Genomic DNA, 24,004 nt, shown 5'->3' with positions numbered 1-24,004 from the left:
CCCTGCAGGGGATGCTTCCGAGTCCAACGTAAACTGGTGATGTTGAAACGATTTCAAGTTTAAAATTACAAAATTAGTACCAAGAACACCCAAATGCCCTTCCCCAGATTTACTTTCCTCTCTTCATTTCTCTTCCTCTACCTTCTCCCATCTTCCCACCCTGTCTTCTACTCCCCCGTCCATTCCCTCTGTGTGCCTGTGCTTGTGTGTGTGCGTGTGTGTGTGCGTGTGCATGTGCATGTGCATGTATTTTCTGAACCATTTGAGAGTAAGCCACAGGCATCTTTCTGCCGACACACCTTGGTATGCATCCTGAGATCAAGGACGGTATCTTACAAAACATCAGTACTATCAGAGTTCTGAACCTTGACACGATCCTAATGTCTAACCCCCAGTTCCTATCTCTGTGCCGCTTACCCCCGCCATGTCTTTCATAATGATTTCCCCCCAGTTCAAGGCCAGTCACTGCACTGAGTGCCATTTCCCTCCTGTCTTCTTTCACCGGGGACATTTTCTCTGCTTTTCTTCTTCTTTCGTGACTAACATTTAAAACCTAAAGGCCAGTTATTTTGAAGGCTGTCCCTCAATCTGGATTTATTTGCAGTTTCCTCACGTGGGTGTCAGCCCGTCCCTGCTCGGTGGGAACCCCACAGAGGTGCTGGCGGGTCCTCAGCCCCTCCTGTTTGGAGAACACAGTGACAGTCTGAGACCCTACTGGTGGCACGGCCTTGTTAAGGGGGCATCCTTCCGGCTTCCGTAATTGAAAGCTGCTGTTTCACTCTGTAGTTGATAAGTAGCTTGTGAGGGAGGTGAGGCAAGGAAATATTGTCAGACCGTCATCCGCTGGCTGGGGTGCAGGAATGATTCTTGCCTAAATCAATGATGCCTCTTATGGTCGCGCTATTGTGATTTTCTGCTCCCCCCACCAATTTTCCCATCAATAGTAACATTCAACTGTACGATCTCCCCTTTGTCATTCATTGATGAATTAGACTGCTATCAGTATGGACTCATGGATTCTTTTCCATTCAATGAATCACAGTCTGTGAGCCCCTACGTTCTTTTTCAGGTTCTCATGATCTTTATTAGCACTGTCTTATAGTCCTGCCTTCCAAAATGTTCTGGGATCATCTTCTACGCCTCAGAATCAGCTGTGTGCCTGACACGCTTAGGTTTATCATAGACAAGAATGGTATTAAGGAACACTGAGGGCTGGGGGCTTGTGAGCTCATTGCTACTGGATTGTCCTTGCTTTTAGGCCCCTTCTGAACTAGACAATTAAAGATACACAGGTAACAGACAGAGATGCAGCCCTATATTAAAAATCATGAATTTTGGGGTGCCTGGGTGACTCAATTGGTTGAGTGTCCGACTTTGGCTCAAGTCATGATCTCACGGCTGGTGAGTTCGAGCCACGCATCGGGCCCTGTGCTGACAGCTCAGAGCCTGGAGCCTGCTTCGGATTCTGTGTCTCCCTCTTTCTCTCCCCCCAACGCACTCACATTCTGTCTCTGTCTCTCTCAAAAATAAATAAACATTTTTAAAAAAAATTTTAACAATCATGAATGTATCCTGAGAGCTCTAATTTTCATCCAGTACCACAGAGCCCCTTTTTGCTTCCTGCATTCCATAATTGTTTCTCCCTCCTCTCTGACACTTCTCCCTGGTTCCCTGTTTGTTTATTAATGTAGTGACTTTCCTTTGTACGAATTGCCACTAAGTATGTTAGCCTGAGCAAGCAGAATAATCTGGATGTGGAAAAGTTAGGAACACTGCTTTGCCACTGACCACTGCTCGCTAGCTGATAGGTAAGCAGGATCCCAAAAGATATGCACATTATTTCACCCTTTAATCCTGTATAATCCTCAAGGTGGGTATGTGATGGTCACTTTGTAGAAAAGGAAACTGAAGCGTGAGGATTGTCTACATACAGACATAGGGGACATGAGAAGCATGCCTTTTAGATTTCCAATTGCCGCATAGTTTTCACTGTGCTATTCCAATTTGTAGCCAGAATGTATTAGAATTTGTATAACGTAACATCTGAAATATATTAGCGTTTTACATGTATAGCTTAACTGGATCAGAAAAAAGAGGGCATTTCTTTCCCCTGACACCTGGTACAACCAAATGAGACAGGGTCTCCCACAGGTGTTTAAATACCACCTGGAGACGAGTTACATCCGAGGAAGTGTGTTTCTGGGGATGGGGAGCGGCTGGCCGAAGCCACAGGTCTTCAGGACTTGGCCAAGGGCACCGAAGGCCCGGAGACCCTAGAAAGTGAGGTGTGGCTCCCACGGCTACGAGAGCAGCGAATGTCACTCAGAGAACCAACGGCCAGGTGCTCAAGTACAGGACAGGAGACCCGGGTTCAAGACTCCTGGCCAAGGGCAAGAGGAAGATCAGAATTCATCAAGTGTTACGATGAACGGTGGGGAAAACAAAATAGGGGCAAAGGGGAAGACAGACGCCTTCAGTGACATCTTGCACTTGGAAAGTTGTAGTGGCAGCAGCACTGGGGTGTTTACTGCTCATGTAAATGCTGATTTGGGGGCCCCTGGGGGGCTCAGTCGGTTGGGCGTCCGGCTTCGGCTCAGGTCATGATCTCAGGTCCATGAGTTGGAGCCCCGCGTGGGGCTCTGTGCTGACAGCTCAGAGCCTGGAGCCTGTTTCAGATTCTGTGTCTCCCTCTCTCTGAGCCCCTCCCCCACTCACGCTCTGTCTCTGTCTCAAAAACAAACGTTAACAAATTTTTTTAAAAAATACTGATTTTAATGCCACTCATGATATGCTTTTATTTATTTCCTAGCCAGTGAAAATGTCGTGATCAATCACTTGTTCCAGTCGAAACTGTCACAGACAGGATCCCTCGTATCTTCCTATCCTTCTTTTAAGTTCAGAGGACATAAATGTGCCCTGCTCAGTAAGAAGATGATGGCTTCTTCAGTTATTGGAGAAAACAGGAATTATCTAGAACTTAGTAAGGTAGGAGTTTCTATGATTCTTGTTTGGTTGTTTTGAAGTTTGCTCAGTACGTTTACTTCTTTTTTTTTTTTTTTTTAATGCAGTCTTGAAAACTGATGGAAATAAATCATTTGATTTTTTAAAATGAAAGACAGGTTGCCTGCCTGACATAGAACCAGCAGACAGAGGAAACATGATGGGAGAGTCCAGCAGAGGGAAAGTTCGATAGCAAGTAGAGCGTTAGTAATTTTATTGGTTGTCTCTGCAACATCCTGTTTATGCCTCGTCTCTGTGACTGTCCCTCTGATGAATGGGGAGTGACTGCAGCAACGTTAGCCTTCCGGGGAAGAAACTTAGCTACCTTATTCTGTTGACATTAATCACTGCTGAGGCTTCAGGTCTCCAAACAGTACATTGTGGTTTCTCTTACAGACCTTGTGTATTTCTCAGGTGCTGGAATATTTGTAGACTCTGTAGATTTCAAACGTACTTTCTTATCACCCTCACTTCCAGTGTGGACTTGCCCTCCACACGTGCAGTTACACTCACAACATGAAGGTTCTGACTGTTTGTACCACGGAAGTAAAAATTCAGCAGGGGTGTTTCAAACGGATAGGACACAGGTAGGAAATGTGGCAACTTTAAGGACTCAGTGCCTGACGGTAGCCTGGTTTGTTTTGCTTGTCTCCATCAAAACTGCAGAGAGGGGAAATCTGTTTGGGAAGCTGTCCAGGACAATCGGTTTTAGAAATTTGGTTGTTGTAGGTTGTTAGAATGCATTTTAGCTTACCAATTAAAATGAAAGCATAATTAGAATCAGCTCTATTTTAGAAGATTGGCAAGATGTATATAACATATTAGAAATAACTGTGTGTGTTTGTGTGTGTGTGTGTGTGTGCGTGTGTGTGTTTAGCCAGTGGACCCTACAATTAGAGATCCTCCGATATAGTCATTGCTGCCCTGTGTGACCACAGGAATTCAATCTCACTGCATACAAAATGGCATTTTTTACATAAAAAAGACAAAGGGTTACTCTTTGTAAGGAAGATCTCTACTCCTGAGGGTTTCACTGAACCTTCTGGCCCTTCCTTCCTCAATCATGCTGGAAATCGAGAGCAAGAAATCACCACCCACCTCTACACTGTAATTTTTAACCTTAATTATTAAACATTACCAGGCATAGATGCCATTAGTCTTTTCCCTAAAGGACTGCAAAACGAAGATAATTCACAGTGGTTCCTCCACCCAGAAAGGGAAATTGAGCGTTCAGTTTCAAGGGATGGAGATTTATTTATTACGATTCTTCCTTAAGTGTTCCATTCCTCACTTCCCTTCATACTGGCTGCATCTCTGCACGGCCAGCCCTGTGACTGGCAGCGTAGGGCTCTACCACTGTTTAACTGAGCATCACACTTGGCTTTGTGTTTGGAGAAAACCGGTTGATTTTGGACCAATTGCTTCCTTTTACATTCCCTTGTCAGTTACAATGGGTCATTCCAGCCTGACAGTTCATGTCAACGGGAAGAAATCAGCTGCTGTCATGGTAGCAATAGCACCACATTGACAAGAGTCTTTTATCAGGCTCTCTTCTCCTACCAAGACCTCTTTATTGTAACATAAATGATTTGGGATCTATAGATACGTTGCTCTGAGTCTGCGTGATTTTGTGAAATGCAAATGGTACATTAGTGGCTGCGGTTCCTTTTAACCCCTGGTGGAGTTTAATTAATTACCTTCTGCCCTTTATTTCTTTACCCACTGGCTCCATTTCCACTGACTTCTTTTATCTCCATTATCATTTAATCTTTGCTACATATGATTTTTTTTTCTTTTAAGAGCCGTATATAATTACTCATCCAGGAAAACACAAATTGTTGCCATTTTTCAGACAGATAATTTACTAACTCCTTTTAGTAGTTCAAAAAAAAAAGAGGAGGAATGGGAAGAAATTGATTGTGGTTAAGCTTAAGGGAATAAACCAGCGCTTGTTAGAACATCAAACCTTTGTAGCATAACATAGTATCCTTTGGCCTGGTGGTAAGCCTGCTGCTTCGTGATAAACACGCATGGTGATGATACACCCAGGGCTCCCAGGTGCGCGGACTGTGCTACCCAGCAAGGCAGGGTCGATGTTTACTCTCAAAATTAAAATAGATACAGGACGGCAACTTCTGTGTACTTGAAAGGCTGGCAGGAATGGGGTTCTTCTACGCGCAGTTTCAATTTCCCCGATTCATAGTACCGTCCCAGAAAAATCATTTGGTACTGATTTTTACAGTCTGAGTGAATTTATGTGGATGGGAGGGTAAATTTTTTCTTGTAAATGCAATTTAGTAAAATACTACTAAGATCGCTCCCTATGTTGTACACCTGAGACTAATGTCAACTACAATTAAAAATCAGTCGATACATACTTACATAAATAAATCCGCTCACCCTTTCTTTCTTTTTATTTTCATTACAGTTATTAAAAAAGAAAGGAACTTCTTCGTTTCTTCAAAGACTAGAATGGGGAGGTCCAGTCACGATTGCATCACAACTCAGGGTTAGTGGACTTTTCGGTTTTCCAAAATTTAGATTTAGATCTTGTCAACTGTAGAGGGTTTCTGCATCATTCCCCCCCCCCCCCCTTTTTGACCACTTGGAAACCAGTAAGCACTCACACACGGACACACACAGCACAGAGAATTCAGACTAAATAAAAGAGTTGTGGGTTGAAGATAAACTCTTTACATTTTCGGGCAGTGTCTTCTTTGGAGAATCAGTTGTGTTTTGCTTCTCTCCTTAGAAATCTCTAGCAGATATTATCGGAAAACTTCAGAAGCGCACGCCCCACTTTGTTCATTGCATCAAGCCCAATAACTCAAGGCTGCCAGATACCTTTGATAATTTTTATGTATCTGCTCAACTACAATATATCGGAGTCCTGGACATGGTGAAAATTATCCGATATGGATACCCTGTTCGCCTTTCCTTCTCGGATTTCCTGTCAAGGTAAATTCTGCTCTTGAGACATTGTATGTACTGCTTAGCCCTGCATTCTGACCAGACTGTGGCAAGAATCTTCTGTTTTGTTCTCTTTTTCGGGCATTGATTTTACTGTTTATACAGTTGACTTTTTTTTTTTTTGTTTATTTATTTTTGAGAGACAGAGAGAGATAGAGTATGAGCAGAGGAGGGGCAGAAGGAGAGGGAGACACAGAATCTGACGCAGGCTCCAGGCTCCGAGCTGTCAGCACAGAGCCCGAAGCAGGGCTCGAACTCATGGACCGTGAGATCATGACCTGAGCCGAAGTCAGACGCTTAACTGACTGAGCCACCCAGGCGCCCCGATATAAGTTGACTCTTTGAACAGTGGGGTTTGGGTTAGGAACGCCTCTACCCAAGCACTTGGAACCCCACATGTAACTTTTGATTCCTCCACAACCTACCTACTAACAGCCTACTGTTGACCAGAAGCCTTACTGATAACAGAAACAGTGGATTAACACATATTTCGTTAGTTATATGCATTATATAATATATTCTTACAATAAGGTAAGGTAGCAAAGAGAAAATGTTATTGAGAAAAACCATAAGGAAGGGAAAACACATTTACATTTCTGTACCGTATTTATCTAAAACAATCTGCATGTAAGTGGACTCACACAGGTCAAACCTGTCTTGTTCAAGGTTTAAGTATATTCTTCCAGCTTGAGTAAACAAAACACTCCGGGAAACAATGAAATACACTGACCAAGCTTTTGTAAAAGTTACTAAACTTTGATACCTTGGAAACCATTTTCATGGTTTCCACAAACCACAAACTTTAAATTAGGGGATTTCCTTGCTGTTAAAAATTTCTAAAATTGTTGTGTATAATGTTTACCTAACAATTTTTACTTAAAAGAACATATATGTGTGATTATTTTCTCCTCTATGTCTATGAACAAAATAGTTTTTAGATCAGGGGTTGGCCGACTACACTCATGGCCCAAATCTAGCCCACCACCTATTTTTGTAAATAAAGTTTTATTGGAACACGGCCACTGGTGAAATAAGGACTATGTTTGTTTTTAGGTAGTTAAAAAACAATAGAGAGAAAGAAAGAAAGAAGGAAAGAAAGAAAGGGAAAGAAAAGAAAAGAAAGGGAGAGAGAGAGAAAGAAATAAAGACAGGAAGGAAGGAAGGAAGGAAGGGAAATTGGTAATCCTGTATAAAAAAGGTGAAATTTTTAAATGACATTGGCATAAACTATTATCAATATTACAAGAATAAAATCTAGCATTTATGTTTTAAACCAACCATGCAACTAGTATGGAAAATCTATTTGACAAAATATTCATTTAAGAAAAGCGATGCAACACTTTGTTGTCCAGAATTTCCACTTGAGCCACCAGCGTGAGGAGGCTGCTGACTAAAATAAGCAGCTATTTGAATTGCCCTACCCCCCAGAGGAGGGTGGTGACCATGGCTGTGTGTGTGTGTGTGTGTGTGTGTGTGTGTGTGTGTGTGCATGCGTGTGCGTGTGAGTGTGTGTGTAGACTATAGCATATAAGAGAATGATTGGAAAATGGTTTTTACCTCTGTTCTTTGTATTCTCCCAAGTCTAGGTTGACATATAGACTCAACCAGGAGTTGAGTTTATCTCTATGAAAAGAGCATAAAAGAATAGGAGATGAATATCTTTTAAAATTAAGTACAAGGGCGCCTGGGTGGCTTAGCTGGTTGGGCGTCTGACTTTGGCTCAGGTCACGATCTCACAGTCTGTGAGTTTGAGCCCCGCGTCAGGCTCTATGCTGACAGCTCACAGCCTGGAATCTGCTTCAGATTCTGTGTCTCCTTCTCTCTCTCTGCTTGTCCCCTGCTCATGCTCCATCTCTCTTTCTCAAAAATAAATAAAAACATTTAAAAAATTAAAATAAAATAAAGTACAGCATTTCACATGTCCCAGGACTTCCAGGTAGGGACCATCTCATATTCAGTAACAGTTCCTGTGCATTACAAGTATCTAATCAGTGTTTTCAGAATGAAACTGGCATTGGGGCCCTGATCTGATAGGATTAGTGTCCTTATAAGAAGAGTCATCAGAGAGGATACTCTTGGTGGACACAGTAAGAAGGCGGCTTTCTGCAAGCCAAGAGGAGACCTCAGTAGAAACTAAGTTGGCTGACACCTTGATCTTGGACTTCCCAGACTCTAGAACTATGAGAAAATAAACTTTTTTTTTTTTTTTTTGGTTAGCTGCCCAGTCTGTGGTATTTTGTGATGGCAGTCGAGGCTGGCTAGGCTATCTGTGTTTGTAGAGTGTCCCTACGGTGTCTATATGTAGCAAACCTGGACAAGTTATGTTGGGAAGTTTTGGGTGCTTGTTCTTCTTATAAAATGCTCTTGTGTTAATGGGAGGAAATACAGTTCATGTGCACATAACCTGTGGTTTCAAAAACTCATCCTTTCTACCTTTTTGTACATTTACTCAGCAGCATTTAGTGGATATTCAGGATCCACTCAGGCTTTCTTTCCTTCAGAAAATGGTTCCTAAAATCTCAGATTGGTTTGTGTCTCTTCTCTAAGCTTCAGGAAGGGCTCGTGTAATACACTGATTATGTGCACCCTGGAAATAGCCCCTCATGTAGCCGACGTCAACCACTAGACCAGAGGCCAGCAAACTGCAGCTCCTAGGCCAGATCGTGTCCCCTACTTTCATATGGCCTGAGAGCTAAAAGTGTCCTTTACATTTTAAATGGTCCCATGCATAGCCACGTACTATCCTCAATCTTGTCTCTTGGCAAACAACAGCCTAAAACATTTACTCTCTGACCCTTTACAGAAAATACTTAAGTAGTGAGCCCTCACCGGGCCATAGGCTCCTTGGATGGGGCACCGGTGTCACTGCGTGCCTGGGATCTAGCAGAATGCCAGTCACCCTCTGTGAAACTGAACGGGAAAGATCTCGTGTGCTTTTCTGTCTCAGTGACTTTCCCTGATGTTGGTCTGGTTCTCTGGTTTGTGAGACTGTTCAGATGGCATTACAAAGGGCTCGCTCTCAGCACTCGATTCTGTAGAAGATAAAACCCCACGTCCGTGGCTCGCAACAGCAAAGGTTTGTCTCTCGCTTGCCCTCCTCTGACTGTGATTTAGATGAGCACACCTGAGCTCCGACCAGCTCTGACCGGGGGCTCCTTTTCATGATGGGCCCCAGGAAGAGCTGAGACATAGGACGTGCCCTTTCTGTGTCAGCGGAGGAAGAGAAAAGGCCTAAGTGGCTGTTACAGTTTCTGTCCAGCTGTGGTTTTTGTTACTACCTTATATTCCTTGCTTTCAGTCAGTCCCTTGGCCAAAGCCAAGGTGGAGCAAGGAATACAGTGGAGAATTGTTCTGCTCCTAGGAGGTACTATAAAACACACAACAGAGTGGGAATGTGTCTACTTTTTTTTTATTAAAAAAATTTTTTTAACATTTATTTATTTTTGAGAGACAACGTGAGCAGGGGAGGGGCAGAGAGAGAGGGAGACACAGAATCTGAAGCAGGCTCCAGGCTCTGGAGCCTGACGTGGCGCTCGAACTCACAAGCCGTGCGATCATGACCTGAGCCGAAGTCGGACGCTTAACCGACTGAGCCACCCAGGCGCCCCGAATGTGTGCACTTCCTGCTCGGTTTATCTGTTGCGGTGTATCAGACCGCCCCAAAGCTTCGTGGCATAGAACGACAATTCATTATTTCTCCTGGTTCTGTGGGTTAACTGGGCTCAGTTGGGCAGTTCTTGCTAGGGGTCTTTCTAGAAGCTACTGCCAGGTAGAAGATGATCATGTTAGCCAGGCTGACAGCTTCTTCGCTCCCATGTCTAGGGCCTCGCTGCTTCTCCAGCAGAACCATTCAGACCTCTTAGTCAACAGATCACACTTCCTGGGGCAAGAAAGGAAGCTTGAAGTCATCCTAGCGGCGGGGCCTGGAACTAGGGGCACATCCCTGCCCTTGCATTTTTTTGGTCAAACAGTTGCCAACCAACCCAGATCTTTCCCCCTGGGAGGAGCCATTGATAGTAGCCAGTGCCAGAACGACGCCCATATACTCTTAAAGGGAGAACGTGCCAGGATCCGGCTCCAGCTCAGGTCATGATCCCACCTGTCTGTGGGTTCAAACCCCGTGTCGAGCTCTGTGCTGACAGCTCAGAGCCTGGAGCCTGCTTCAGATTCTGTGTCTCCCTCTCCATCTCTCCCTCCCCAGCTCATGCCCCCCCCTCAGAAATAAACATTTAAAAATTAATTAAAAAGTTAAAAAAAAGAATCTTTCATAGCTATGCCCGTGCGTATGAACTTCTATTATCTCCTCTCTCCCCAGTAAGTATATGTGAGTTCAGTGCGTTGAATAATATAATACCATCATTATTATTTTCCAAATTCTAGAATCGAGGGAAGAATAGTATGAGGCAATGCTGAGGAAATTGTTTTGAGGAGTCCTTAGAGCAATGGTACCTTGTACCTTCTCAGGTGCCCTGCCATCATTCTCCAGAGCTTTCTTTAATGCCCTGTGTGCTGGGGACATTGCAACTAACCCCGCTGCCCAGCAGAAATCCAGGCGCATGCCAGACCTTAGTGGCATGAAACTCTGCTCTCCTCGGAGCACTAGCCTCTATGTTTTCATCTTCTTCCAGATACAGCAGGGAAATGTGTTGGAATCTAGCTCTGGATGCGGGGTGGCAAGCTTGAGGGCTGTAGCCCCTCATTCATCTGTGGACTCGTTTGTGGTCAGCAGGGGACAGTGGGACGGCATCACTCCAGGGTTGGCCGTTTGAAGAGGTGACTTTATTTGGAAAAGACTCAAGGACTTGTCGGCGAGAAGCACGCCCTCGGATCTGTGCTCTGACACTGGGGCTGGATGAGATCCCTCTTAGAAATAGTCTGAATCATCTACTTGTTTAAATGACCCCGTCGTTGCCCAACAGTCAGGCTGTGAAGGAACATGACCATGATACGAAATCGGGCGCAGGGAGAGGGATGAAGCGAGCCACACTTCAGTTTCTTGGATTAAATTCATGGGTGGCGGCTGCCCAGTGAACAGTCACGAGAACTGTGGGTCCGAGTCGGGAATCTTGTAAAAGTTCCCCTCGTTCCGCCAAGTGCTGCCGGTTACTGTCGATGGTCTTTAATAGAAACGTGAGCTATTCAATGTCCCCAAAGTTTTAACTGGCAAAAGACATCTTTTCTTCAGGCTTAATTTTGCCAAGGCTTACTGTGTTCTTCCTGCTAAAGCCGATCCACAGGGTTGGCTTTGTGAAGTTTGGGAGGAGGGGATGTGTTGTTCTTCAGTGAAATGTGAATCAGGAAAGGGAAGCGGAAGTCACAGGTTCTAGAAGCCATTTCAGTCTATATTCTTGCGGGGAGTCTGTTGTGCTCCTCAGTGGATTATGAATCGTAACGTCTCCCGTAATCTACTCTGGGCACCTGCAGACTTTTTCTATAAAGGACCAAATGTAACTGTCTTAGGCATGCGGGCCACACGGTCACTGCTGTGACAGCTCAGCCCTGCATGTGGCCCCACACAGCCCCAGACTGCGTGGGCACAAATGGGTGAGGGGGGCTGTTCCAGACAACCGTGCTGGCAGGAAATGGGGTGAGTGGCTTGTGCCCAAAGGCAGCTGACTCTTTATCTAGTCCCATGCACCCCCTTCCGGTGGAGCTGGGGCAAAGTTTCTATAGAAAGGGAGCAGGTAGGGAGAGGTGACTGATGTTTGCTTTGCTGCTTCTGTAATCTGGCTCAGATCTGTAATTCTGCTCTTGTGCATCACGTGTTCTCCCAGGACAGCATTCATTCACCCGTTCATTCATTTTTATCTCTTCCTTATATAACCTCCCATTTTTGTGTTATTGGAGCATTTTACTGCATCGATGTCATCAGGATGGGAAGTCACTGTCACCAGTGGCAGCATGGGCATCCTCCCCGCGTGTGACTGGTGCCCAATGGGTCAAGCTCCAGATCTACACTTTGCACTCATTATTCTGCTCCTCATAATAACCTTTTGAGACAACTCCTCTCATCACACAGATATTAGTCATTATGCCATTGCTAATTTCCGGCTTTGATGTAAATGTGCCTGGAGGGCGTTCATCAGCCCTGAGTAGGCACGGGCCATCACCAAGCACATCCTCACCACACCCCTATGACTCACACCGGTGGTCGCATCCTGATTTGTAGCCGAGAAAATTCAGGTCCCAAGAGTTAGGGGCCGGCTCGCACCTCTCGTCCCTGACACTGTTTTTAGCCTCTCCCGGGTACTGGTCTTGTACTGACATTGGCGGTGTTCCCATCCACGTCTTCCACGACCGCGTGCTGTGCGTCCTCTTCGTGCTTCATTGTCATCAGCAGTCACAGGCAGAAGCACCTCTACCTCAGTAGGGAAAGTAAATCCCTGGAGATTTCTAAAATTCAGCCCTGCAGAGAGCCCTGCACTCTGGATTTTCTTTGCTCTGTTTCCTGAAAACTGATCCAGTTAATTTCACCAAGTTTCCCACCCTCCCCAGCGACCTTGCGTATCCATGCAACGGCAGCATGCGGCTGGTGGAGGCAGTATGGGAGCATCAGTCAGGGCCTCTGGAAAAGGAGCTCCGAGACAGTAGGAAAGCTCCTTGGAAGCTCTGTTTCTCCTTGGAAACGGAGAACTTGCACAGTCTCACTTAAAATAACAAAAGAGTGGGGCACCCGGGTGGCACAATCAGTTTAGCATCTGACTCTTGGTTTCTTCCCAGGTCATGATCCCAGGGTCGTGGGATCAAGCCCTGAGCGGGGGTCTGCACTGAGCATAGAGCCTGCTTGAGACTCTCTCTCCCTCCCTCTGCCCCCCTCCCCTTCTCATGTGTGCGCGCTCTCTCTCTCTCTCACAAATATAAATAAATAAATAAATAAATAGCAAATAAATAAGTAAATAAAATAGCAAAAAAGCAAAAACAGGAACATTTTACAACTTTCTAACAAGACCTTGGAAACAATACCCCCAACCGACCAGCCTAAAATAATCTACCAAACATTTCCACTTGAGGAAGCATCCAATAAGAAACTGATGGGATCAGAGTCATTATTGCTGCTTCGGGAAAATAGACACGAAGCTACATTCGGCATGCATTCAATGTTTTGACGATTCTGTTGCATCTGTAATACAATTTGGGGAGTGCAGTAAAAAATTCAGTCCCAGAATTCTGAATCTTATTATTTATGTCTTGATTTACCTGGGCTTCCCCAGTTCCCTCCACTGATATATCTTAATGTTTTTAGTTGTAAGTGATGTCAGGCAGAACATAATCACAAGGTGACGTTGCTTTCCAGGGCCAAACCAGTTTTAAATATTTACTTACAAGGTGCTTGTTACATTACTTAATAAACTATTTAATTCTGTTTATACAACAGTGGTTTTTTTGTGACCATTAGTATGTATAGTTTTCACTGATTATATCTGAGCGACCTAACAATTCAGGAGTCTACAGAGAACCTCACGGCATCATTGGGATCTTTGAGGGGACCCAATCAATAGCATCGTTTTCCTTATCCAATTTTTGACCGAGATGAGAAGAGAAAATGGTCAAAATATCATTTTTCGTAGACGGCCCTAGGTGAAAGAGACAGACGTGCCCACTAATAGGGCCAACCCAGGAGCAGCCTGACCCTTCAGTTAGAGACAGCGTGGGCCCAGTTGGACTCTCCCATGAGGGAGGCTGTTCAGGGAGGGCTGGCTGCTTGGAGAAACTGAGGAAAACCACCAATGGTCTTTGCGAGCAGTTTGCTCGTTAGCAGCTGAGGATGCTATGTGTTTTTCTCACCAAAATTGCCAGTCCGATTGGTCTGTCACTGCACCTCCCTCAGGAAGTGTGCAGGATTGGGTGGCCAGAGGATCATCCCACCTCGATCCGTAAGGAGACAGCAGAAAAGAAGAGGAAGCTTCCTCCGTGAATCTCTGTGGCATTTTGTGTGCTGGGACGTTGGACTCCTCCAGTGAGCCTGTCACCAACCTGGGGTGTGGCTGTTCCCCTGAGGGGACATCCAGTCCTTCAACCCATCCTCTCTCCCATCATCATGAGCACCCCACTGGTTCTCTGGGTCCACTTCTGGGGCACCTGATAAGCAGTATAGATTTTGCACCCAAAGATTCTGAAGTGGGCCAAGAGTGCATTATTTTAATTGACTTCAAGGGCACTCTATATTCATGGCTGTAAGTGCATTTTATTTTCTGTTGCAAACCCTGTCTAGACACGGTGTCCAACTGAGTCTCCCAGAGATGCTACAACTGGACTAGATGAAAATATCAAAATAAAACAAAAGAGTGACTCAGACAATAAAACCCCAGTAGCCTAGATATTCCCCAAATTTGACTCTACATTTTCTTCCATTATTAAGTTCCCAGGGAGAAATAAAAGTTCAAAGGTTAATGCGTCCTGTAAATTGAAGTCCAGAGATACTCAATTCCAAAGGAATTGAAATCCCAAATCTGATTATCTTGCCTTGCTGAGTTAAATGCCCAGAATTCCATATGCATAAGTTAAATTTCTATTTCTCAACCATTCTTTCCATTTTCTCGCTTGGCTGAGACTAGCTAAAGAGATTCCAGATACCTTGGTTGAGCTGGGGACCCTTCAGCATAACCGTGCAAGCAATCGGTCACTGCAGTGGTCTGTGGAGCTCCCATCACAGAAAACCACAGGCTGGTGGCTTAAACGACAGATACAGATTTTCTCACAGTCCTGGAGACTGGAAATCCAAGATCAAGATGGCAGCGGGGGGGGGGGGGTGTCTGGTGAGGGCTCTCCCCTAAGATGGCAGACAGCTGCCTTCTTGCTGTGAACTCCCAATGCCTTTCCGGGAAGCGTGCACACAAACAGAACGAGACAGTGAGAATCAGGCACAGAGAAAAAGAAACAGGAAGAATGCTCTCTGGTGTCTTTACTTATAAGCACACAAGTCCTATTGAATTAGGACTCCACCCTTATGACCTCGTCTAACCTTAATTCCTTCCTAAAGGCTCTCTTGACAGATTTGATGTCAAGTCATCAAATACTGGGTATCAGGGCTTGAAAATGTGAATTTTGGAGGGTGGGGCAACACATTCAGTCCATAAGTAGTCATCCTTCTGGATATGAGTAATTCAACCTCAAATGTTGTGTTGACTCAGCACCATGACTCCTCTCACCTTCACATTGAGGGTCTGATGAGTAAATAGTGGACATGAGGTTATTCGAACGTCATCATACACACTAAATGTAGAAACCTAACCCTAGTCTATGGAGCAGGATACCACAAGCAGAATTATTCTAAAATCTAATATTTGCTGTTGCCAATGACAAGGGTGACCGCATAGCCTCTTGATCAAACCTAGGCATGTTTTATAGTGAAATGGGGAACAATTAATAATTTTGACAGGAATACAGGTATAAACTGGGACTGCCCCCTGGCAAACCAGGACACTGCCCCCCTAGCACCCCTGCACCCACCTTTTCATGAGTCTCGGCACATTGCCAGGATGCTTTAACCTCTGCCGTGCCCAGGAGATGCAAGCCCTCTTAAGGAAAACCTTTTATTGTGTGCACGTAACAGGTGGCCAGCCACTAGGCGTTGAATAAACTAAGACATGAATGAATACTGTTTCAGTTTTCTGTATAGTTTTATACTTGAGCTCTGAATTTTGTGTCCAAGTTGTAATATTCAATGGTATCCTATACAAGATTGATTAGAGGGCCGAAAGAGTTGTCAGTATCTAACCAGCTGAAAATGCGTGTTTTAATTATGCCAAGATATTTCCATTTTAGGGCAACCTTATAGACTTTAGTATGAGACAGTGATTCCGGTTTGCCTTGGCCACAGTTTAATAATATTCTCTCTCACTCCCTCCAAAATACCATGAGCCATTCTCCAAAATTTCGAGTTATTTGATAACTATACAACGGTGACTGGATTTGTACTCCCATATTGATTTAAGAAATAGCTTCATTTGATTTTTTTTTCCTGTTCTTTGAAATGCTTTAACTGAAGGCAATTTCTGCGATACCATACGGGTGGAGAATCAATTTATGCAGTAGGAATGTATTTAGGAATAAAAATACCAAATCACAGTAGACTCTACAGATGATCTATGTTTAGGGGAGACACTATTTTTAACGAAGTAACTTACAGTTAGAGCTGACCCACTTTGTGGTCTTTCCACAATATACTCACTTGAATATACTATACCTATGTTATTGCAAGACCCAATTACTAAACTTGAAAACTTGCTTTTGTGGCATTTCAGTAAGCAAATATTTATATTATATGAAATAAATATTTCTACCTTGAGCAGAATGTATTTAACTTTAGAATAAAAGCAATTTGTCTTATTGTTCGGAAACCCATAGTTTTAAGGAATTAATAGTTTTCAAAACATGGTGATGATAACATATTTTTAAACTTCAGTATTCTTACAAATCTCTCCATTTATGACACAAAGTCCCAACATATTTCTGTATAGTGCCTCGTCTACTCTCTCCATAACCGGAGAGATAGGAAAAGTTATATTAGGAAGGAACTCATAATATATTCAAAACAATGAAATCTGCAGAAAAAGGAGCCCTACAGAATGACCTGAAAATTATCAATGCGCCTAGTGAGGGATTCAAGAGGAAAATACATTAATAGGAATAATTTGAAGTATCTCAGCAGACAGATGGTTAGAGATAAGGGGCGATGTGACTTTTTTCCCAATCTGATCATGATGACATCCATGAGAGATGTCCTACACATCATTTCAAGCTTGGCTTTTATAGAATTGTCAAGAAAAAACCTTTTAAAAGGAATCATTATATGGTCTATTAAAAATTTGACTGGTCTCATCCCAGTGAGAGAGGGGTGTATTTGGAGCAAGTGTAGATTCAGAATAATCTGTTCTCTATGCCTGCTATTCCCCACAGTCAAGATCAACATTGACGCCATAATCATCTTTCCACACCAGAATTAAATAGTTCAGCACTGTGTCATTAGATACTTTTATGTGTTGACTTCTAGTTCTTTATTATGCCTTGGCCGTTGTTCCAAATGAAGCGTAAACTTTCTGATACAGGACATGCATCATCCCTAGCCCCAACCCAGTGCCCTTATTCATGGTGGTTGATTGCAGATCTGTGTTCCAGTCATGTGTCCTGCTTCACAGGTGCTCTAGCGTTACACTACAGATTGGTCCCTCTTAGTGAACCAATCTTAGTGAATACTCTTGTGATGCATGTGCACTGAGAATGGTTAGTTTCTACAAGACATGCTACAGTGTACCTTAGAAATGCAGTGTTAAAGGCATTTTTCCTATTCTGGCTCTTTATTATTGGAATAGAAAGATTTGAAATAAAGAAGAGTTTTCTCTTCCCATTATACCATAATATATTCTCATGGTCTTATTGAGATACCACTTTAATGACGCATACCAGTCTCCTATTTTAGACCGTGTCCCCAACACCTAACATGGGGCCTGGTACAAGGCCTAATAATTACGTTGCTATTTTTGAAATAATTAACAAAATATTCAGGTTATCGCTGGGAATTTTCCAGGGAATGCTCTTAACTCCTTACGCCTCTCCTAATGTGTGTAGACCTGTTATTAAGTGCACACACGTGGGGCGCCTGGGTGGCGCAGTCGGTTAAGCGTCCGACTTCAGCCAGGTCACGATCTCGCGGTCCGTGAGTTCGAGCCCTGCGTCGGGCTCTGGGCTGATGGCTCGGAGCCTGGAGCCTGTTTCCGATTCTGTGTCTCCCTCTCTCTCTGCCCCTCCCCCGTTCATGCTCTGTCTCTCTCTGTCCCAAAAATAAATTAAAAAAAACGTTGAAAAAAAAAATTAAAAAAAAAAAAAAAAATAAAAATAAAAAAAAAAGTGCACACATGTGCACTCGGGCATTCACACACACACCAAACATTTTTCAGACAAATTCTTTTTTTTTTAAATTTTTTTTTTCAACGTTTATTTATTTTTTTGGGACAGAGAGAGACAGAGCATGAATGGGGGAGGGGCAGAGAGAGAGGGAGACACAGAATCGGAAACAGGCTCCAGGCTCTGAGCCATCAGCCCAGAGCCTGACGCGGGCTCGAACTCACGGACCGTGAGATCGTGACCTGGCTGAAGTCGGACGCTTAACCGACTGCGCCACCCAGGCGCCCCAAAATTCTTTTTTTTTAAAGGGGTGGAGGAGCAAAGAGAGAAAGAGACAGTCTCACGCAGGCTCCACACCCAGTGAGGAGCCTGATGTGGGGCTTGATCACAAGACCCTAAAATCATGACCTGAGCTGAAATCAAGAGTCAGATGCTTAGCCAACTGAGCCATCCAGGCATCCCTAGAGCAAATTCTTTAAATCAGTGCCTCTCAACCATACTAGCTCAGTAGACTCACTTAGTTCAAAAAAATTTTTTGGATGGCTGGGTTGAGGCCTGGGCAGTAGGGAGGATTGCCAGGTAAGACACAGGATACCTAGTTAAATTAAAATTTCAGATAAACAACAAATGTTGAAAATTGACAAAAATGATGACGTCTTAGGGATGCCATGTTCCCAGGATCATAGTTTTAAACACTACTCTCTCTTTTCCCTCCCCTTACCTTCTCTCCATACTCTGACCTTCTTTCCTTTCATAGATAGCTGTGGATCATCTATATAGAGGAAACTTTTAGCTACACTAGCTAATTGAAGGCTTTTGCAATTCTTGTAGACTATGATATTCAAATCCATTATTTGTATAAGATAGGTTTCCATTTTCTGTTTGTTTCACATTAATGATTGCTAAATATTGAGTAAGAGTGTTGAGTGAAAGAATGGGACATCTTTATATCATACTATGGAGTCTAAATTTGATGATCTCTACTCCAATTATTCAAAAATACTAAGAAAAAAATTATTTTCTTTAGTGTACATTTTAAACTGGGTCCTCTTCTTCTGAGATAAGAAGTATCCACTTACACCAACAGAAAAATATAGAGATACATATTTTCCTATACAGATATGTATTTCCATATACTTTTAGCACAACTGCAGTCATATACAGTAAATGTGGCCATTGAGGACGTGGAGAGTCCATTAATTCTCACTAACGGACTAAACCGTATTATGACCAAATTACTCTGTAAAACTTACAGGCACATGAAAAAATAACCTGTTTTTTTTTTCTACCTTTCAGCATATCCCATTGGGAATAATCCTTATCCATTAAATACACTTATAACATCAAAAATGCAACACATCAAATACCAGTGACTGACATTTAATGGTTTTGCTGTTGATCACACTGTCAGAACGTGTGTTATGTATGCTACTCCTCCAGCAGTTGCGTGAGCTACCTTTTCATCAACATCTCAGACCACTCACTTCCTCTGAATCCATTTTCCTTGCTTTCTTCCACCTAGAGGAGATATTCTTCTGGCGTTTACTTACATGCAAACTGAACATCAAAAGGAGTGAGTACTTTGGTTCCTATTGTAAACATCCAGAACATATTTTTTTTTGTTACATTTCTCTGAGTTCTTTGTATGGATGTTCATTCATTTCTAAAATTTTTAACAGTTTTAATGAAATACAATTGACATGTGATCAAATACATCTGTTTTTTTAAATTTTTTTAACATTTATTTATTTTTGAGAGACAGAGTGTGAGCAGGGGAGGGGCAGAGAGAGAGGGAGACACAGAATCTGAAGCAGGTTCCAGGCTCTGAGCTATCAGCACAGAGCCTGACGTGGGGCTCCAACCCACGAACAGCGAGATCAGTTAGTTTCATTTTCTGAGATATCATACAAACACAGTCATAAAGTATGTACTTTTTTTCTCTAGCTTCTTTCACTCAGCACAGTAATGTTGATGCTCAGACATAGAGTTGTATGTATCTGTAGTTCACAGAGTGGTGTTGCTTTTGTATGTTATGCACCTGTTGACAGATAGGTCGTCCCCAGCATTTGGTGATGACAAGTGGAGCCAGTATGACATTTTGTGTACAAGTCTTTGTACGGTCATGTTTTCATTTTGGAGGTGGAGTCAAGGGTGAAAATATAAGAGTGGAAATGGCTGAGACATATGGTTAGTATACATTTAACTTTTTAAGAAACTGCCAAACTGCCTTCCAAAGTGGGCATAGCATTTTGTATTCCTGCTGGTAGGGTATGGGAACTCAATTACTCACACAGTCTTTAGCACTTGGTTTTATCAGCCATTTCAGTTTTGGCGTTCTACTGGATGTGCTGATATCTCATCGTGACTTTACTTTTTCTTTTCTTTTCTTTTCTTTTCTTTTCTTTTCTTTTCTTTTCTTTTCTCTCTTTCTCTCTCTCTTTCTTTCTTTCTTTCTTTATTTCTTTCTTTCTTTCTTTCTTCTTTCTTTCTTTTTTGATAGAGAGAGAGAGAGAGAGAGAGAGCGCACACACACACACTCAGGGGAGATAGGGGCAGAGGGAGAGAGAGGGAGAATCCTAAGGCTTTACACTCAGTGTAGAGCCAGACGCGGTACTTGATCCCACAACGCTAACATCGTGACCTGAGTCGAAATCAAGAGTCAAACACTCAACTGACTGAGCCACCCAGGTGCCTCATTTTGCTTTTTTCTAGTGACTAATGATATTGAGCATCTTTCCATAGACTTATTTGCCATCCATAGGTCTTCTTTGCTGAAGTTCCTATTCAAATATCTTGCCTAACATTTCATTGGGCTTAATTGTTTTTTAGAGTTCTTTGTAGATTCTGAAGACACATATGAATTAAATATCTAATTGGCAAACACTTTTCCCAAGATTATGTCCTATCCTCTATGTTGTGGAAAAGATTGTGTAGAATAGGCATTAATTTTTCTTTCCATATTTGGTAGAATTTGCATAGTGACGTGACGCCATTTAAGTGTGGAGATTTCTTATTTTGAGAGATTTTAAGTCTGAATTCAATTTCTTTAATATTCCAGGGCTATTTGGGGCACCTGGGTGGCTCAGTCTGTTAAGCATCCGACTTTGGCTCAGGTCGTGATCTCATAGTTTGTGAATTCAAGCCCCACGTCAGGCTCTGTGCTGACAGCTTAGAGCCTGGAATCTGCTTCAGATTCTATGTCTCCCTTCTCTCTCTGCCCCTCTCATGCTCACACAGTCTCTCTCTCTCTCTCTCTCTCTCTCTCTCTCTCTCTCTCCCTCTCTCTCTCTCTCAAAAATAAACATTAAAAAAATTAAAATATTATTCTAGGGCTATTCATGTTACCTATTTTATCTTGGTTGGATTTTAGTAATTTGTGGGTTTTGAGGAATAGTTCTATTTCATCCAAATTGACAAATTTATCTATATGGAGTTGTTTATATCATTCTCTTATATACTTTTAATATCTACAGTGTCCGTGACAACATCCTTTCCTTTCCTTTGCTCCTAATACTGATAATTGTATGTTCTGGGTTGGTTTTTTTTGTTTTTTTGTTTTTTTTTTTCTTTAAGAGTCTAGGGTTTTATCAATTTTGCCAGAGTTTTATCAATTTTATTCATTTATTCAAGAAGCCAGTTTTTGATTCTGATTATCTCTATTGCTTTATGTTCAAGTAATTTCATTGGTTTCTCTTCTTTTTTTGAGGTTCATTTATTTATTTTGACAGAGAGAGAGAGTGTGTGGAGGAGGGGCAAAGAAAGTGAGAGAAAGAATCCTAAGCAGGGATTGGGTCTCAAGATCATGAAATCATGACCTCAGCTGAAATCAAGAGGCAGACATTTAACTGACTCAGACATCCGGGCACCTTCCCGATTTCAGTTCTTATCTTTATTGTGTCTTTCCTTCTGCTTGCTTTAGGTTTAGTTAGATCTTCTTTTTCCATTTCTAAGGTGGAAGTTCTAGATTAGCAATATGAAACTTTTTTTCTTTTCTAATTATAAGCAATTAATATAAACTTACCTTTATCTAAACAGCACCTTCAAGCTGATTTTGAGTTTACCATTTTTTCCCCAGTATCCCTGGACTTAAATCCAGGCATCTCTAAACCCAGAAGTCAGCACTGGCACAAACAGAAACAGCTCCAGGAGAAGCCTTACTTCAGGCTCAAGAGACAGGATATAAAACTCATAAGGCTCCAAATGTGTGGAAATACAGTGCTTTTAATTTCCTCCCTTCTCTTGCGCCCCATCCTGAGTAGTCCCATTGCAGGGGCCTCTGATGAGGGGAGTCTTCTTCCCCAGTCAAAAGACTAGTGGTCCCAAGAAGCCAGGGTGAACCCCTATTGATCCCCCCTCCCTGGCACCTGCAGCTCGGCCCCAGATGCAGACTCACTCACAGGAGTGCCCAGAGAAGAGGGGTAAAGAAAGCCCCAGACATCAGGCTAGAGGGCAGGAAACAGGATGTCCGGGCAACACAAAAGCCCTAGTGAGGCTGGGTAGGAGGAGGAGTTCTGGAAAGAGACACAATAAAATTTTATATGGACCCACAGCTCACCTCCAAGCTGTATGTATATGGATCATATACAGATTTCACCTTCATTTTTTTTACAGTTTAATTTATTTTTATACACCATATTTTACAGTACTCTTAAGTTTACACTAAAACTGATTAGAAAATAAAGAGAGTTTCTCCCCCACACCCCTGCCCCCACACCGGGACAGCCTCCTCCATTATCAACAGCCCCCAGCAGAGTTTTGTTAAGTTTCTCTGAATTCTTGAGTGTGAATATAATTTATTGGCACATTTCTTGTCACAATCAATGAACCTGCATTGACACTTCATCGTCATTCATATTCCGTAGTTTACATGACAGTTCATTCTTTACATGGTACATTCTGACCTTCATTTCTGAAAGGTATTTATATGAGGTAAAGTATTTTAGGTTGACACGTTTTTCTTCTAGTATTTTGAAGATATTACTTCTCTGTGTTGTACTCTTTCCAAGAAGAAATTGGCTGTCATTCATAATTTTGCTGTTCTGTACAAGATTTGCCTTTTTTCTTTTTGTGTGCTTTTAGGATTTTCTCTTTTTTACTACTTTTGAGTAATTTGACTATGATGCATTGTGGTGCATGTTTCTTCATGTTTTCTTGTGCTTAGGGTTCATCAGGGTGCTTGGATCTATGAGTTTCCTGGATCTGTAAGTTTCTTGGATCTATGAGTTTACAGTTTTCATCAAATCTGGAAAATTTGTGTCCATAATTCCATCAAGTATTTTTTCTGTCTACCCTTTTATCTCCTCTAATTTAGATACTACAATTAATTACATGTTTATTAGATACATAAAGTTGTCCCATCACTTGCGACATCACTGATGAGTACAGATCACTGATGCTCATCATTTTTTTAGCCTTGTTTCTCAGTTTCAATTTGGATAGTTTCTATTGCTATGTCTTCAGGTTCACTAAGCGTTTCTTCTGCGATGTCTAATCCACACTTAATCCAACCCAATGCATCTTTTGCCTCAGATACTATAGCTTTCACCTATAGAAGTCCAATTTGGATTTTTCAAAAATCCTTCAATCTTTATCATATTTTGCCTTTCTTTTAGTATCTATTTGTCTACTAATTCCATTCTCTGCCATTTCTGGGCCAGTGTTGGTTGATTCATTTTTCTCTTTATTATAGATCGGATAGTTCTGCTTCTTTGCCTGCCTGGTAATTTTTTATTGAATACCAGGCATTATGCATGTTACTTTTTCAGGTGGTACGTATTTTTGTATTTCTACAAATATTTTTGAATCTGGTCTGGAAAATAATGAAATCGCTTGGAAACAGTTTTTTGTTTTGACGGTTTGCTCTCATGTTTTTCTAGGGGGGACCAGGCCAGTACATAGCCTAGGGCTCATTATTTCATACTAATTATGCAAAATAATTGACTTCTCTATTCAGTGCCTCATAAATTATGGGATTTTCACTCTGGCTGATGGGAACAGCCTTACTTCTTTTAATCTTTGCCCTGGGATGGTTCCCTCTCTTCCATTTGGATAAGTCTTTTATGGGACTTAGATAGTTTATTCACATGCATGTGCTAACAGTATTCTGTTGGAGACTTGAGTGGGACACTGAAGGTCTGTGGAATCTTCTCTTGGTGTAGCTTTCTCTTCTCAGACTATCTTCTCTGTGAAC

The 24,004-nt window shown here is 42.5% G+C and overlaps 1 protein-coding gene across 2 annotated transcripts in view; it reads left to right on the top strand.

The window, feature by feature from the left end:
- Window positions 1–24,004, top strand: part of MYO16 (myosin XVI) — a 620,603-nt gene that overhangs the window by 474,640 nt on the left and 121,959 nt on the right. For both annotated transcript variants that reach the window (XM_086708430.1, XM_086708429.1), the window contains exons 25-27: window positions 2,810–2,985; window positions 5,429–5,509; window positions 5,753–5,958. In XM_086708430.1, coding sequence (XP_086564556.1) covers window positions 2,810–2,985; window positions 5,429–5,509; window positions 5,753–5,958 — 463 coding nt within the window. The remainder of the gene's footprint in view (window positions 1–2,809; window positions 2,986–5,428; window positions 5,510–5,752; window positions 5,959–24,004) is intronic.

Source organism: Puma concolor, chromosome A1, assembly GCF_028749965.1.
Source record: "Puma concolor isolate L17-30 chromosome A1, mPumCon1.1.hap2, whole genome shotgun sequence".
NCBI classification, from domain to species: domain Eukaryota; kingdom Metazoa; phylum Chordata; class Mammalia; order Carnivora; family Felidae; genus Puma; species Puma concolor.
The sequence above is the reverse complement of the archived record's forward strand: the minus strand, read 5'-3'. Positions and strand labels throughout refer to the sequence as shown.